Source organism: Ovis canadensis, chromosome 1, assembly GCF_042477335.2.
Source record: "Ovis canadensis isolate MfBH-ARS-UI-01 breed Bighorn chromosome 1, ARS-UI_OviCan_v2, whole genome shotgun sequence".
Taxonomy (NCBI): Eukaryota; Metazoa; Chordata; class Mammalia; order Artiodactyla; family Bovidae; genus Ovis; species Ovis canadensis.
Genome location: NC_091245.1, coordinates 129,919,591 through 129,934,441, shown reverse-complemented (window position 1 = coordinate 129,934,441; position 14,851 = coordinate 129,919,591). Strand labels below are relative to the sequence as shown.

Here is a 14,851-nt window from a genome sequence, read left to right as displayed (position 1 = left end):
CCAGGGGATCTTCCCAACCCAGGGATTGAACCCAGGTCTCCAGCATTGCAGGCAGACTCTTTACCAACTTAGCTATCAGGGAAAGCCAAAACTATATTTCATTTTTTAAAAAACCACCACAATACTGATTCAACTGAAAGAACTCTTACTTGTATAGCATATGATAGACGGCAATTTGCACAGGCCGAGCTCTGTAAAGGAGTAATGGGGCTAATGTATTTAACAAAGTCTGGAGGTATTCTGGCAAGTTTGTTTTCTGACCAGCAATCAATCTTGCAGGGAGTTTCTGACTCAATAGCTGATCCTTTGGGATATAAGTTAATGCTTCACACATGGGCTTCAGCATTGCATTCTGAAATGATGTTTCAGATGTATCTCTGTTTTCTCCTGATGACAAAAAGGAAAAAAAGAGTCATACCCCAAACAAAGTGAGTAATACAACTTGACCGATTCATAGACAACCAAATGTTATTTAAGAAAATGAAATAAAAACTTGACAAACATTACAGCAGTCCAAACTAGAAGCATGAACTGAATATGTATTTCAGATAATCTCGACTATTTAATGACTTCTATTATCTTATCCTTTAAAAAAAAGAAGTTTGAGTTAAAATAATTTATTCATATTTTCTGAATCAGTATGATTCTAATTTTCAGGGATCTTTAGGTATCTTGTGATGTTTCAATTCTTGTCTGTAAAGCAGAAGAATATACGATGATTCTGAGATGCTAAACTTTCTCTCTGGCTCTTTTACTATTTTGTGTTGTGTGACCTAAACATCCAAAGTTGATTTTGGGGTGTTTTGTGTTGTTTGTTTTTTCAGTTTTTCAAAACAAGTTATTTTCAATGACTCTCACTATTACTCCCTTTTTCACTTGCCTGTAGCAGTCACCAAAAGAGGTAAAAGCAAACTGTGGATGCCAGGAGAAAAAAATTCTTTCCATTCACTGATTAGATTTACAGGAAGGCTGCCAGTGGTGCCCAGAGTTGTGGAATCAAAAAAAGCGCTGAGTTCACAGGCCAAATCACAGCTGACATAGGCAAACAGTTGTACAAGTGGAACAGAATACAGTGCCTGATTCTCATTTGTCGTCTGAGGAAACAAAAATTAAATAGGTAAGCAGACCTCCTATAGAATATTACAAGTCAAGGCAATAAAGAGAAGTCCCTTTCATTTCTCTAAATTTGAAAATAAGAAACAGTTTGAATGTATAGTCTCAGGAGACATTTATATATCAAAATAACTTAGTTTCAGAATTAAATGTTAGGAATTAGAATTAACCCATTTATCGTGAACTGTTCTTTTTCATTTTTGCAACCATGAAGGAAAATAATATCAATTACCATATACCAAGTTAAATATATTAAAAGTACATTTATAATCTCAGGAGCCCTACTAATTGGGCATTATTAAGTTATTTTAAAATAAGGAAACTGAGGCTCAACTAGGTAAACTTTAATACCCTAAGCCACACAGTAAACAGCAGGCAGAGTTTGAATCTAAAGATTCAGACCAATTCAACACTAACTGACTTGCTGCATGACTTGCTACCTAATACCCATAGTTATTATACAGCTGGTTGCTTGGAGTCATAAAAAGAACTCTAATTCCCTCTGAATTTGTTTAATCTTTACTGTACTAGTCTGGCAATAATGAAACAGTACACTGCAAGAATAGAAGCAAAAGACCAAAAACTTTGTCACGAAAAGATAAAACCTTAAAGAGCTATGCTACAAATATTACACTAAAATGAGCTAATGGAGAAACCATTTTAAAAGCAGTTAGCAGAATGGTTACTGAATGATATCAGCAAACATTAAACCTCAATCATTTTACTGATCTGTCAAGCAGCAGTCAGCAAGGAACATATCTATAAAGTGTTCAAATGTTTGCAAAGGAGCTAACTACAATCATTACTTAAAGAGGATGAGAAAATACTTCTGGCACACGGACATGCACAAAAGCCCAACAGCAGTGATGATTCAGAAGGTTAATTTACCTCCAACCAAGCCAACATGGAACACATGATGAAGTCCCATTCGCTCTCTGCCAAAGGAGATGAGCAGTATTTCAGAAACAGGGAAAGGAAACGGATTATTTCTATATTTACAGCCAGTATCTCTGGACTTACTTCTGACAGATTACTGTGATAAAGACAAAAATAAAACATTGACAAATTATACAGAGATTCATTGAGAAAAATTTAAATCTTATATACTTAGACTGACTTAAATGCCTACCATCCTATTACTCTATGAAATAGTGACTATAAGACACATAATCTGAGTCCACATCATACACAGAGGGAAAAATATAAAGTATTACCTACCAACTGAAAAGAAAAATATCTTCATGATCTTTTTTCCAAGTTATCAGAATTTTTAATAGACCATGTAATAGCTCTCCATCATCTATGCTTTTGGTCTGCAGACAAGAATTGAAAATGGCAAGATGTCCAAAACCTCCTATAGCAAAATTAAAACATTTTAAAATTGTATTGCTACTATAAAAAAAGAAAGCCTATGCTGAGATACGTTAAAGACTTTCTTCAAAAGCGTCCAGGTTAATAACTCTAAAATTAGGGCTTGTAAGAAAGAGTCAACAAATGAGCTTATAAACTCCATAGGCAGGGACCTGCCAACATACTCAGCCCCCAGCACAGAGAAGAAAGTGTGGCGGGGCAGGCAGAGGGAAGCAAGTGAATGACACTATGCATTAAACTAGCCTATGCCGTTTTTTCCTTTGTTTCCTTACATATAGCACTTACTCAGCATACCCACCTCTCAACAAACAAACAAATCTCTAGCTAGAGTACAAAGTTAAATAAAGTTGGAAAATAGAACATACTGTTTTGTAATTCACACATTCACTCAGTAAGCATCTATGTTGGGAAAGCTCGTGTGGGGTTCCCTATTCTTTAGACTCCCTGATTCCTCCTTATTCTTCAATTCTCAGCTTAAATACTGCCTCCACTCTGAAATCCCCAAGCACATCAAGTATGCCCCTCTCCTCACTCCTCTAGTATCACTTGCTTGTTGCCTTTACAGCCCTAATGTTTGTTATTATCTCATCAGGAAATAAGCTCCATGAAAGCAGGAACCTTGTCAGTTTTACTCATCACTGTTATGGCCCCCGAACACAATGCCCGAGATACATTTATTTTGACTGACTAAATAAAGAACGAATAAATGAATGCATACAAGGTACACTGCTAGACAGATACCAGCGAGAAAGCTGAACAAAATCCAGTCCCCGAAGGGACTTACTCAGTAGTACTGGCAGACTTAAAAACAAATTAGAATAATATGGACAAAAACTGAGACCCAGAGCAGGAAGCTATAGTGAGTCAGAAAAGGCTTCCCCAAGTTGGTATGTGAACTGGGATTTTCAAAAGATCAAAGTCTGCAAGACTAGGAAAGGGACGCTCCAAGGAGTGCTAAGGCACAAAGCTGTAAGAAAGTGTGGACTGATCAAAATTCATGACAGTTTAGCATGGTCAGGGCCCAGAGTGGAAGCAAAAGAGGTGAAACTGGAGAAGTTGGTTGCAATAAGACTTTAAAACATCTTACAGGCCAAACTAAAGACTTAGGTTTTTATCCTGTAGGCAAAAGAGAACCAACAAAGAAAGCAAAAATTAATCAATTAATAACAATGTAGTCTTCCTTTAAAGGCAGAGGAAGAATTTTTTTTTTTAATCTTCCTGACAAAATATCAATAGAAGAGGCTTCAAGTTTAATCATGTTCTAATAACCGAAAAGTATTCTTTAGCTAATTCTGCTTCATCACTTGGGCTAGAAGAGAAAAACTAATTGTCAAACCTTAACAAATACTCTTCATTTACAGATTATACTACCACCTACTTGACATGGACTCTGAAACCAGTATTTCCATCTAGCCAACAGCCTACTGCCTACTGACAATCCCCATTTGAGTACTTGTTCCATAGCCACCTTAATCGTAATCTCATGTGTCCAAACCTTAACATCATCTCCCTGTACACTCCTTCACTACCTTCCGTCCAGCTCTGAAGTCTCCGGGCAGGGTTTCCTATAAGGCCTCATGGTACTTCCACCTGCCCAATCCAGAAATATAACCACAGAACCCCAGCAATTCTACTTCCTACCTCTCTCAACTCCATCTCCACTCTTCCATCTGTGCCTAGACCCAAGAGTTCTTATCTCTCATTTTGATTATTCGAATGGCTATCTATATAGTCTCCTACCTCTAATTCCTCTCTTCTCCCATATCCACCCTTCACACAGCTGTCAAGATAATCTTTGTAATGTGAATATGATAGTCTGACTACTTTCCTACCTAATTTGGGCCACTAGTTCCTTACCTCCTATCGCTTAAAGTCCAAACTCCTTAACTGACAAAATAAGGCCTTTGTGATCTGTGCCCTGCCATTCTCAAGATCCATATTCTTGTGCACCCTAATACTCTTTGTTCCAACTTTCTACCTTAAATCCAACCAAAATGAAGCTACCTGCACTCTTCTAGTTTCTGTGTACCTGGAATGCCTTTGTCTAACTATAAGGAAAAGTACCTTTTACCACTACTAAAATATTTCTTTTTGTGCAATAGCCACTGCTATCTCAAAGGAAAGTAGAAAATCTTTTTATGCACTTCTGCACATAAGATAACTTTTTGTTATATCAGTAGTCATATAACTTTATATCTATCTTCTCTACAAAAGAGACTGCCACATGGTCAGGGCTCAATAAGCGCTTGTTAAATTAGCAAGCAAAGGAACCTTGTTAGTTCAGAAGAGTACAGAAATGTCTGAAAAGTTTAAAACATAACAAAAGCCGTTTCCTCTTTTGCTTTTGTAAGTTCACTCGTCGGTTGACTAGGGGGAAATGATGTATAGCTAAGAAGAGCTACACATGGTACAGAAATGATTAGAGGGTACCTGTGGTTATACACCTTCCCTTAGGCTACAGTATTTCCATACTGCAAAGTAACAGTCCTCTCCAGTGAATGACACTTACCCTATTGAGTCAACTTGTTATGTAACAAGTATATCAACTAGGAAAAAAAGTAGCTATAATTTATCTCTGTCAGATTTGGATTTAGATGTTAACAAACACTTCTTTCATCTCACGCAATAATTAAATTAATGAAATACTTATTACCAAGTAACTAACCATTAATATGGCAAACATTTTCCTTGGTCCAGGCCAAAAGGGCAGGTATACACTCAGCAATGAATTCTTTCTTGTCTTCTTTTGACAAAAATGGACAGAGACTTTGAATAGTATGCATATTACCTTCTGTTAGTGGAAAAAAACTGTTTAAAGAGGGGGAAAAAAAGGTGTGAATTATATTTATCCTAAATATTCAGTTATTTCAGAAAATTCCTCTTATTCATACAATTTAAAAAGACTAAAATTTCCACAATATAAAATAACTGAATAGAAAAAGAATAAAAGAAACTCTGAAAGAGGTTGACACTTGCTGATTCTCTTTGATGAAACTGGACAATTATTTTTTTCTGCTTCTCTTTCTTACATGTTTCTGATATCCAAAAAATAAGCATATATAACTTTCCCCAAGGATGATTTTTTTTAATTATACAAACAGTACATGATTATGCTGTCATTAAGAGCCAACTAATTCAATTTAAACACGACCAGTGACATATTGCTCATATGAACTGATACTCATATATATGCATATACATACTTGGGTTTTATGTATCTAAATTTTATATCACCTGACACTTATATACTTTCTAGACCACTTTACAGCAGAACATGTAGGTACAAAGTATTCTATTTTAAAACTACATATCTAAATAAAAAACAAAACCAAAATATTTCATACAATCATAATTTAACTATTTTTCTATTAGTGAACATTTAGGTTTTTTCCATCAGATTTTTGCTCTTTACAAATAACACTATAATAACTGTCCTTGAATAAGTACTATTCTGTGTATGTGCAAACACCTCTTTAGGCTAGATTCCTGGAAGTAGAACTTCAAAATCAAAGGATCGGCATGTATTATATTTTGCTAATTTCAAGTTTTTCTTCAAAGAAGAATAATCAATTCACATTTTCACCAAAAATGTACAAGTTTGACTTTTCTGCTCCACACCTAATAATTATTTTTAATTCCTAGCAATAAGGTAGATAAAATATATACTCCTTTGTATTTGTCATTATTAACAAAGCAAATCCTTTCCCATTCCACATTTCATAAATGAATTACCTTTGACTGTGTCATCTATGAATTACCTGTTCAAGTCCTTGACACATTCTTCAGTTTGACTAGTTTAATTACTAGAAGTTACTTATATTATGAATATTAATTCTTTATTAATTAACAAGTATTTTCCTCTATATTGTCACCTATCCTTTATACTGTATTTTTATCATACAGAAGTTTTCTTTTTTAACTGTGGTAAACTATGTATAAAATTTACCATATTATTTTAATTAAAAAAAATTTTTTTTTGGTCATGCCGTGCAGCATGAGGGGTCATAGTTTCCCAACCAGGGATAGAACACATGCCTCCTGCATTGGAAGCATGGAGTCTTAACCACTGGACCATCAGGGAAGTCCCGCAGATTAACTATTTTTAAGCGTACAGTTCAGTGATGTTAAGTTCATTCACACTGTTGTGCAACCAACCTCCAAAAACTTTTTCATTTTACAAAACTGAAACACTGTCCATTAATAAGAACTCCCCATCTTCCTTCCATTCAGCCCCTGACAACCACCATTTGACTTTCTGTTTCTATGAATATGCCTAAGTACCTCATATAAGTGGAATCATACCGTATTTGTCTTTTCATGACTGCTTTATTTCACTTAGCATAATGTCCTCAAGGTTCATCTGACATTTTAGTATGTCAAAATTTCCTTCCTTTTTAAGGCAGAATAATACTTCATTATAACGCATACATTTTTGTTTATCCATTCATCTGTTGATGGACACAAAGGTTTTTGCTTTTACAAAGTCAGGTACCTACTGTTTCTTCCATGGATTCTGGGTTTGTGCTATGCTTAAGATCTTCCTGTGCCAAGACTATACAGTTTCATATTTTCCCAAATACATTTATAGATCTGTTCATTACATTTAATTTTCATCTGGACCTTACTTTCATGTATAATGTAAGGGAGTGGGTCTTACTTTTTTTTTTTTTTCAAATATAAGTCCAATTTTCCTATCTCATTGATCTGAAAGACCACCTGTATCAAAAACTAGATTTTCATTTATGTGTGCAATGGTCTTTGGACTCCATACTTTGATCTAAGGATATATCTATTCACCAATTTCATACTGCTTAATCACTGTGTTGGTAGGGCAAGTCCTTTTCATTTTTCTGTTTCATAAATTTCCTAGCTATTCTTGAGCATTTTTTCCTTTAAATGCATACCATGTTTAGAAGAGTTTGTGAAGTTTTTCAAAAACTGCTGCTGAAATTTTGACTATCATTACACTGAAATTAGATACAACAATTTTTACAATTTATCTTCTCACTTTGTTTTGTGACCTTTAAGTTTTACAATTGCAATTTTTTGTTAAATTTATCTCAAAGTATTTACAGTTTTGTTGTCAATGTGAAAAGAATCTTTTTTCCTATGCCATTTTTAAATTGATTATTACTGATGAATAAAAAAGACACTGACTTTTGTATGTCAAGTATATATCCATCTCACTTGTAATTAGCTCTAGCAGTTCTTTAGTTAATTCCCTATGACTCATGTAAACAGAAAAAAATTTTTTAATTATGCTGAATAAAAAAAGTTAATATGAAAGGATCATATGCTGTATGATTCCATTTATATAACATTCCTAAAATGGTAAAAATTATAGAAAGAATAGATTTACTGGTTGCCAGAGAGGAAGAGAATGGCAGGAGGGCAGGTGGCTATGGCAAGAAAGCGTACCACAAGGTATACTTATGATACAACTATTCTGTGTCTTGGAATGTGGCAGTAACATGTGATCTACAGAGTATATACATGGATGCAAGTTAATTCAGTCAATGAACTATATCAATGTCATTTCTTGGTTGTGAAATTGTACAAAAGTTATCCAATGGGACCATTTGGAAGAAACTAAGTAAAAGGTACATAGAACTTCTTTGTGTTTCTTATAATTGCATATAAACCTATAATCCACATTAACTGAACTCAAAACAGTAAATTTAAAAAAAATTAAGACTTAAAAATCAAAATTTAGCGTACAATTTTACTGTGCCAGAACATATATACACACACACACATACATATACATACACATATATATAATTTCCAAATTCTTCTTGATAAATCTGTAAATTCAAAATGGCTCTTGGTAAATTTCAGGTAAGTGTTTAATCTGAATGCTCAGCTTCCCTAATATAATCAACTCTAATAAATCTGTAGTATGTCCAACCTCACTATCTATTTCTTTGCCTTAAGGAATATATTTAGTGTCTTTTTAGAATTCACTTCAGTGGGATGAACCTTATTTTGAAGAGTAAGTAACTTTCTTATCATTTCCATTTAGCAAATAAAGGGATAGAAGGATGTTAGAGAGAGGGAAAAAGATTCTACCCGAGAGATTTCTGGGTAAAAGAGAATAAGCTTATCAAATGCTAATTATTTAAAGCACATACAAAATTCTTCAACAAAATGTTATAAGGTTAAAAACACCTCTTAAAAAAGTATGGGTCCTCAACCTAAAATGATTGGAACTGTTTTACACTCTTTAAGTCTCATATTCTTTCATTTAATTTCCTCATGTCCTAAACCTGTTTTCCTGATTCATTACACAGTTAGTCAAGGGTTGCCAGAGTGACCAATCATAATAAATTTCAAAGTAAAAGTATTTTAAATAAAAATACCCTTCTTTTCTCTTATAATGCTGTTTTACTTCATCAGATGAAACACTTCGGGAAAGGATCAATTTAGCAATAATGAGAGACCAAAGGGTGCCATTTTTCCTGGATCTAAAAAAGAAAAAAAATTCTGTTTTGAAAGTATACTTAATGTTCTGAAACACTTGCTTACCTGGATACCTTTTATAGAACTAAATAAAACACCTTGCAGGGTATAAATTCACACAGTACTTTTGCACGTAAATAACTGCTGTTAACAAAAGGACTGGCAACTTAGGCTTCTGAAACTCCTTTACTGAGCTCTCATCAAGGCATTCTCAAAGCCCCTTAGTCCCAAAAGGGAAAAGGATCTTAAGGATTAAGCTGGAGGATCAGAAGCTGCAGCCGGAAAGAGGACAGAGAAGACCCAGAGGAGACCAAGAATTGGTGAAGCTGAGGAACCAAGGAGGGTATTAACTGAGGAAAGTTCTGCGAGTCAAGTAAGTGGACGGGGACTCGAGAGGAGGACCTGTTCAGTCTGAGGCCTCTGATACTGCAAAGCATACAAAAAATACTACAGGCAAATGTAAAACTCTTCAGGAGAAAGCAGTTCAACAGGACAATTTCAACCAACTAAACATCAGACCACTATAACCTCTACAACGACTCTGTTTTCAAACCTATTTCCTCATCGAGGGGCAAGGGTTTTGTGGTTATGATATTAAGACATACCTGCAATAAATAACATGCAAGATAAAAGGCTAAATTTTACCTCGGAAATTTTAAGTGGAAGGATGGGTCACATGTGACAAATTAAAACAACTTCTACAGGACTCTCTCTCTCCCACTGTCATCTGCCCCTTGCATCATATTCATGGATTTAACAACACAGGGAAAGTACAAATATCTCCCCAGAAGAAGAAATCAACTACTTAGTACCCATAAAGTATTTATCGTTAATGACTAGGATTAATTTAGCACAACCCTCTGATTCAAAGATTAGCATGAAGTGGGCTTACATTTTACAGACACAAAACCATAAACTAGCAAAACAGTCATGAAATAGAAATTGAAAAAAGGTTCCCACCTGTCAAATAACAGCTGCAGAAGGCCGGAAGTATTACCAAGTCCACATAAGTTATCATAAGTGATATTCATTTTCTGAAGCATTTCACAAAATCCAGCTAGGAAAATAGGCGGATTGTCTAATTCTTCATACCACTGCAATGAATAGAGCAGTTCTGCAACTAACAGAACGGACAGCACATTATTGGGTGCACTCCGTGAACAGCACTTCCAGTTGCCCTCACTTGTCTCCCATTCTCTAACACCGCTGTGCCCACCAATTCTAAAATATCTATGAACTGATTTCCAGTTCCTTGATATACAATTATAGTGAAAACTGAGCGTATCAGATACAAAATACCACTCCTCTCCCAAACCTGACTTGGTCCCTTTTCTGGTGAGTTAAGAAAGTGACAGGAACCAAAGTTATCAGAGATGCCAGAAGAATCTTCCTACTGTTTTTGTCACAAATGGTAAGAAGCTGCATCCAGGATAAACAACTAAGGGACCCAAGACCTGAGAAGTTCAAGTCAATGTGTTAAAGAAGAGAGCAGGACCCAGTACACAGGAAAGGGCCTCGGTGACAGACCAGTCTGGATTCAAAAGAGCTGCATACACTGTTATCAACCAGGATACAATAAATCTACCTCAGGGGACTGTTGAGAGAATGACTTAGTCTCACGAAATCTGGCCATACCACAGGTTCTTAATACATAATCAGTCACAACTCTCCAGGTATGGATTTTGGAGTCGAGAGACTTGAAACCTGGTTCAAAATCTAACCCCATCCCTTGAAAGCTCCAGATTAAGAAAAACAACAAAAATTACTACCCTAATTCCCAGTGTTGTTTTTGGACAAATTCACTGAGTAAAGTAAACAGCAGGCTAAGCTCCTTGATCTTAACTGCAGGTAGAGCTGGCTCACCGTAAGAGGTGTTTCCAGCTTTCTTTCACAGGCATATATTCTCTTCTGCTAGGAACCATACTCCACTGAGGGCTTACATAGTGGAAGCCTGACACAGGAATTATTCAAGTCCTCTACCTTTCAAACTATTTTGTACAGGTCACATGGTTACCTACAATGCTATACCATTTCCTAGAATGGGGGGGATTTTCCAAATCTTTTTGAAATTCAACATCTGAATGACCACTTGCCAGGGAAAAAATTATAGCCCTAAACAAAAGGACTGATCCAAAAATTAACTGAAAAAAATTAATTGAAAATTCAGAATCCCTGATGAAACACAAGACTTGATTAACCTCTTTCCTCAGGGTTATGTGCTACAGGGCCTGTTTTTATTGATGTCATGCCAGCTAAAGTAACTGTGGTGGTGGTTTACTCGCTCAGTCATGTCCGACTCTTTGCGACCCCATGGGCTGCAGCCTGCCAGGCTCCTCTGTCCATGGGATTTTCCAGGAAAGAATACTGGAGGGGGTTGCCATTTCCTTCTCTAGGGGATCTTCCACACCCACAGATCGAACCTGGATCTCCCGTATTGCAGGCGGATTCTGTACCGACTGGGCCACCAAATTCTGCTCTACTGATAACAAGACTACAGCAAGATTTTTTGGTATGAGTCCATCTGATTTGCAATGTAACATTCATCTCTTGAGAGGCCTCAATTTCTCATCACTAAAATAATTAAAAGGAGCTGGAGATTTTTCATTCTTTAAAAACTTAGAGTATAATCAAAATTATTTCAAATTTTTAATTAATTTTAATTAAATTCAAGATTTTAATTAATTTAATTTTAACTAGTTCAAGACTTATATGTATTTATCTGAATGCTCATATATAATTACTTACTTATTTTCTCAAGTTCATTATTTTCTAGGACTGTTTCCTTTTTCAGTGCAACTAATATCATTTTGCTCAATAATGCTGAAGTACACAAATGGCTGGGAAGTTTCTTTGTATCTTGCTCTTTAAAATCTGTTTTGAAACCCTCATAATTCAAACTCAATCTTCCTTCTAAAAGAGGCCTATGCAACCACTGTGAAAAAAAAAACCAAAGCATTAAATTATATACAATATCATTCAACAGTCTAAATTATTTACTACCTACACAATTAAGGCAGGGAACAATGATGAAGTTAGTAGACTATCTTCAAAATGTTCTTAGAATAATTTCAAAAAGGAAGCTATTGTTAGTTTACTAGTAAAAGAACAGAAGCCTAGAAATTCGGTTTCTAGTAGCAGAAATTACCAACGTGTATTTTAGGGTACCTTCAGGACAGAACTATGTCCTATTCACTGTCAACTGTCATGTCAACTGCTGTCTTGTAAATATCAAATATCCAATATATGAGCATTCAAAGGCAGAAAGGGAAAGTAAGATACACATTTCATTTACATTTTTTCTTTCCCAGAATACAATTAAAATATTTAAACCTGCATGAAATACAAACTTCAGAATGATATGCGCACTCTCCAATATCAAACACACCTGAACGGGAAGAGACTGTCTCATTTTTTCCCATTCGCTGTTGTCTGGCATTACACTTCCAATATAAGCTCCCAGGAGATTAGCATCTTTACTCTCTAGAAGCACATTTAGCAAATCATCAACAGCAGACAAGAGCACCTGAAGACTGAAAATAAAGCAAGGAACTTAACTGCTGTAGTTATGCTACAACCAATCTGAACACCCGGGTAAACATTAAATACCCTATCAGGTAACAGTTTACCTGAGCAAAAAGACAAATGAAAATAAAGGTAAGTGACACCACCACCCTCCTCTCGTGACTGACATACAATCGAATAGGGGATTTCATCCAACATTCATAATTTGAAATTAAGTGCTGTTTCTATTTCAGAATGAAGGAGACCTATTTTAGATCAGGTATTTCTGAAATACCTCATTTCAGAGGTATTCAGCTACTTCATTTCATGAAAAGAGCATGACACTCAGAGAAAGATTTAACCCAACCATGGCAGCTCTGGACGTGTTCTCTTAGTTTTCATTTTTTTATATATTTGTGGATTTAAGTACGAGATGTGAAAAACATCTGCAATTTCAACCACTTACAACAGTGTCTATCAGATTCCCCCCCCCCCCCACAAGAAACCAACAATGAAGGACAGTCACTGTCTGTGGTGGCCATGAGAAGTTACAGAGTCACAGCCCACACCAGTGCAAGACCAGGACAGAAACCTATCACATCAGTGACCATAGTCAGGAGCTCAGCAGGGAAGCGAAAATAAATCATTCTTCAACTACTTGAGTTCAAACGGATGTTCATTAAAACAAAATCCTTTTGGAAAAACCTATTTGGATCTTCTCTTAGAATCCTGTAGGTTTCTTACATAACAAGTCATTTTTCACAGGCACTCACACTAATCATGAAAACTTATTTAAGGACAATGATCAGTTCTTAAAGAGAATCTCTGCAACGGAGCATCAGAAAAAGGTTACCTTGTGACATCCAAAGTCGAAAACTGAACTTGGTTCTTCAGCCACAGAGCAGATAAACGTAGGAAAGTGCTCTGTTTAAATGTGTCGCCAGTTCGATGAACCAATAAATTCACACCAGAGAGCCAAGTATTTTTCAGTTTACTGATGATAAAGTCTAAAATCAAGATGTCAACAGTAATTTGTAGTCCCTCTAAACTAACTATCAGCAATACAAAATGCTTTCAAGCACTCACTGTAGATCTGAGATTTTTAAGGTATCATTAAGAAAACATAAAACTATTATTTGCTTACCAAAACAAAATAACTATGTCATAAATATGTGATACAAGCTAGTTCATGCCATACAAATGTAAAAATGGTAAGAATCTCAATTTCATTCTAATATATACCAAGATTGAATGTTTCTAACTATTAAGAGAATGAGATATTAATATATCCCTTTATGAATATGGAAACTGAGGCATCAAGAAATTAGCAACTTGCCAGAGATACTGAGTGAAGGGGTTAGGACTAATTCATCTATCACAGCTGCTTCTAAATGGTTCACTCAACATCAAGTCAGAACTTGAGACAAAAGGTCTACATTCATCTTGGTTTGGAAACTGGGTTTCTAAAGCTCAAAGTGTTTTAAGATTTGTAGCCCTTTACTCGAAATGCTCTCAACTCGCAAACACATTATGATTCAATTAATAAAGCCTGGGCACTTACACTATGAAGGTCAGAGCCGGAGAATCCCAACAAAACATTTGAGCAGTAGGCTATTACCTGGCAAATGTGTTTTTTCTTTGCTCTCAGCACATAACTGAAAGAGAGTTAATAATAAATCTTCAGATGATGGCATTAGCAAGCATCCTTTCGCTGAGCTGAAATAGTTATAGGCCACATCACAGATAAAAGACACTGATGAGTCATTATTTTCAGCTTCTGACAATTTCTTTGCTTTGGATAAAGTTTCATGAAGTTTAACAATAATTCTTTCAACATAAACTTCTCCAATCAAGTAATCTAGAGAAAAAAATTCAGACAGACAAAATATAAATAATATTAACAGTGAATTTTCTTTTTTTCAATCTTTGTTTTTCCCTTTTCAATCGGTGTATTTTAATACTTCACTTTGGGTTAACATTCCACCTTGTCTCTCCATGTGATTTTTAAAAATCAGGGTGTTTATGTATTAGATAGAAGAAAATTACATCAATAAATCAATCTGTTCCATCACACATAAAAGCCTTCATATAAAAAAGTTTTAAATTAAGGAAAAAAGACAAAATTAGAGTGAACAGTTAAATTCAAATCCCTTTAAAATATAAAACGAAAAGCATTAAACATCTCAAATGTTACAAAGGAGAAGGGGACGACAGAGGACAGATGGTTGGATGGCATCCCTGATTCAATGGACATGAGTTTGAGCAAACTCCTGGAGATGGTGAAGGACAGGGAAGCCTGGCGTGCTGCAGTCCACAGGGTTGCAAAGAGCCAGGCACAACTGAGAGACTGAACAACAACAGGGTGTTTACAAGATTAAGATATTTGAGTGAACTAAATCTTGCTATT

The 14,851-nt window shown here is 35.4% G+C and overlaps 1 protein-coding gene across 1 annotated transcript in view; it reads right to left on the bottom strand.

Annotated features, from left to right (window-relative positions):
* Window positions 1–14,851, bottom strand: part of LTN1 (listerin E3 ubiquitin protein ligase 1) — a 57,447-nt gene that overhangs the window by 17,758 nt on the left and 24,838 nt on the right. The window contains exons 13-23 of the mRNA XM_069578351.1: window positions 14,063–14,302; window positions 13,298–13,451; window positions 12,329–12,473; window positions 11,689–11,875; window positions 9,904–10,063; window positions 8,844–8,948; window positions 5,150–5,292; window positions 2,332–2,467; window positions 2,002–2,146; window positions 881–1,094; window positions 150–387 (exon numbers count right to left, since the gene is read on the bottom strand). Coding sequence (XP_069434452.1) covers window positions 150–387; window positions 881–1,094; window positions 2,002–2,146; window positions 2,332–2,467; window positions 5,150–5,292; window positions 8,844–8,948; window positions 9,904–10,063; window positions 11,689–11,875; window positions 12,329–12,473; window positions 13,298–13,451; window positions 14,063–14,302 — 1,867 coding nt within the window. The remainder of the gene's footprint in view (window positions 1–149; window positions 388–880; window positions 1,095–2,001; window positions 2,147–2,331; window positions 2,468–5,149; window positions 5,293–8,843; window positions 8,949–9,903; window positions 10,064–11,688; window positions 11,876–12,328; window positions 12,474–13,297; window positions 13,452–14,062; window positions 14,303–14,851) is intronic.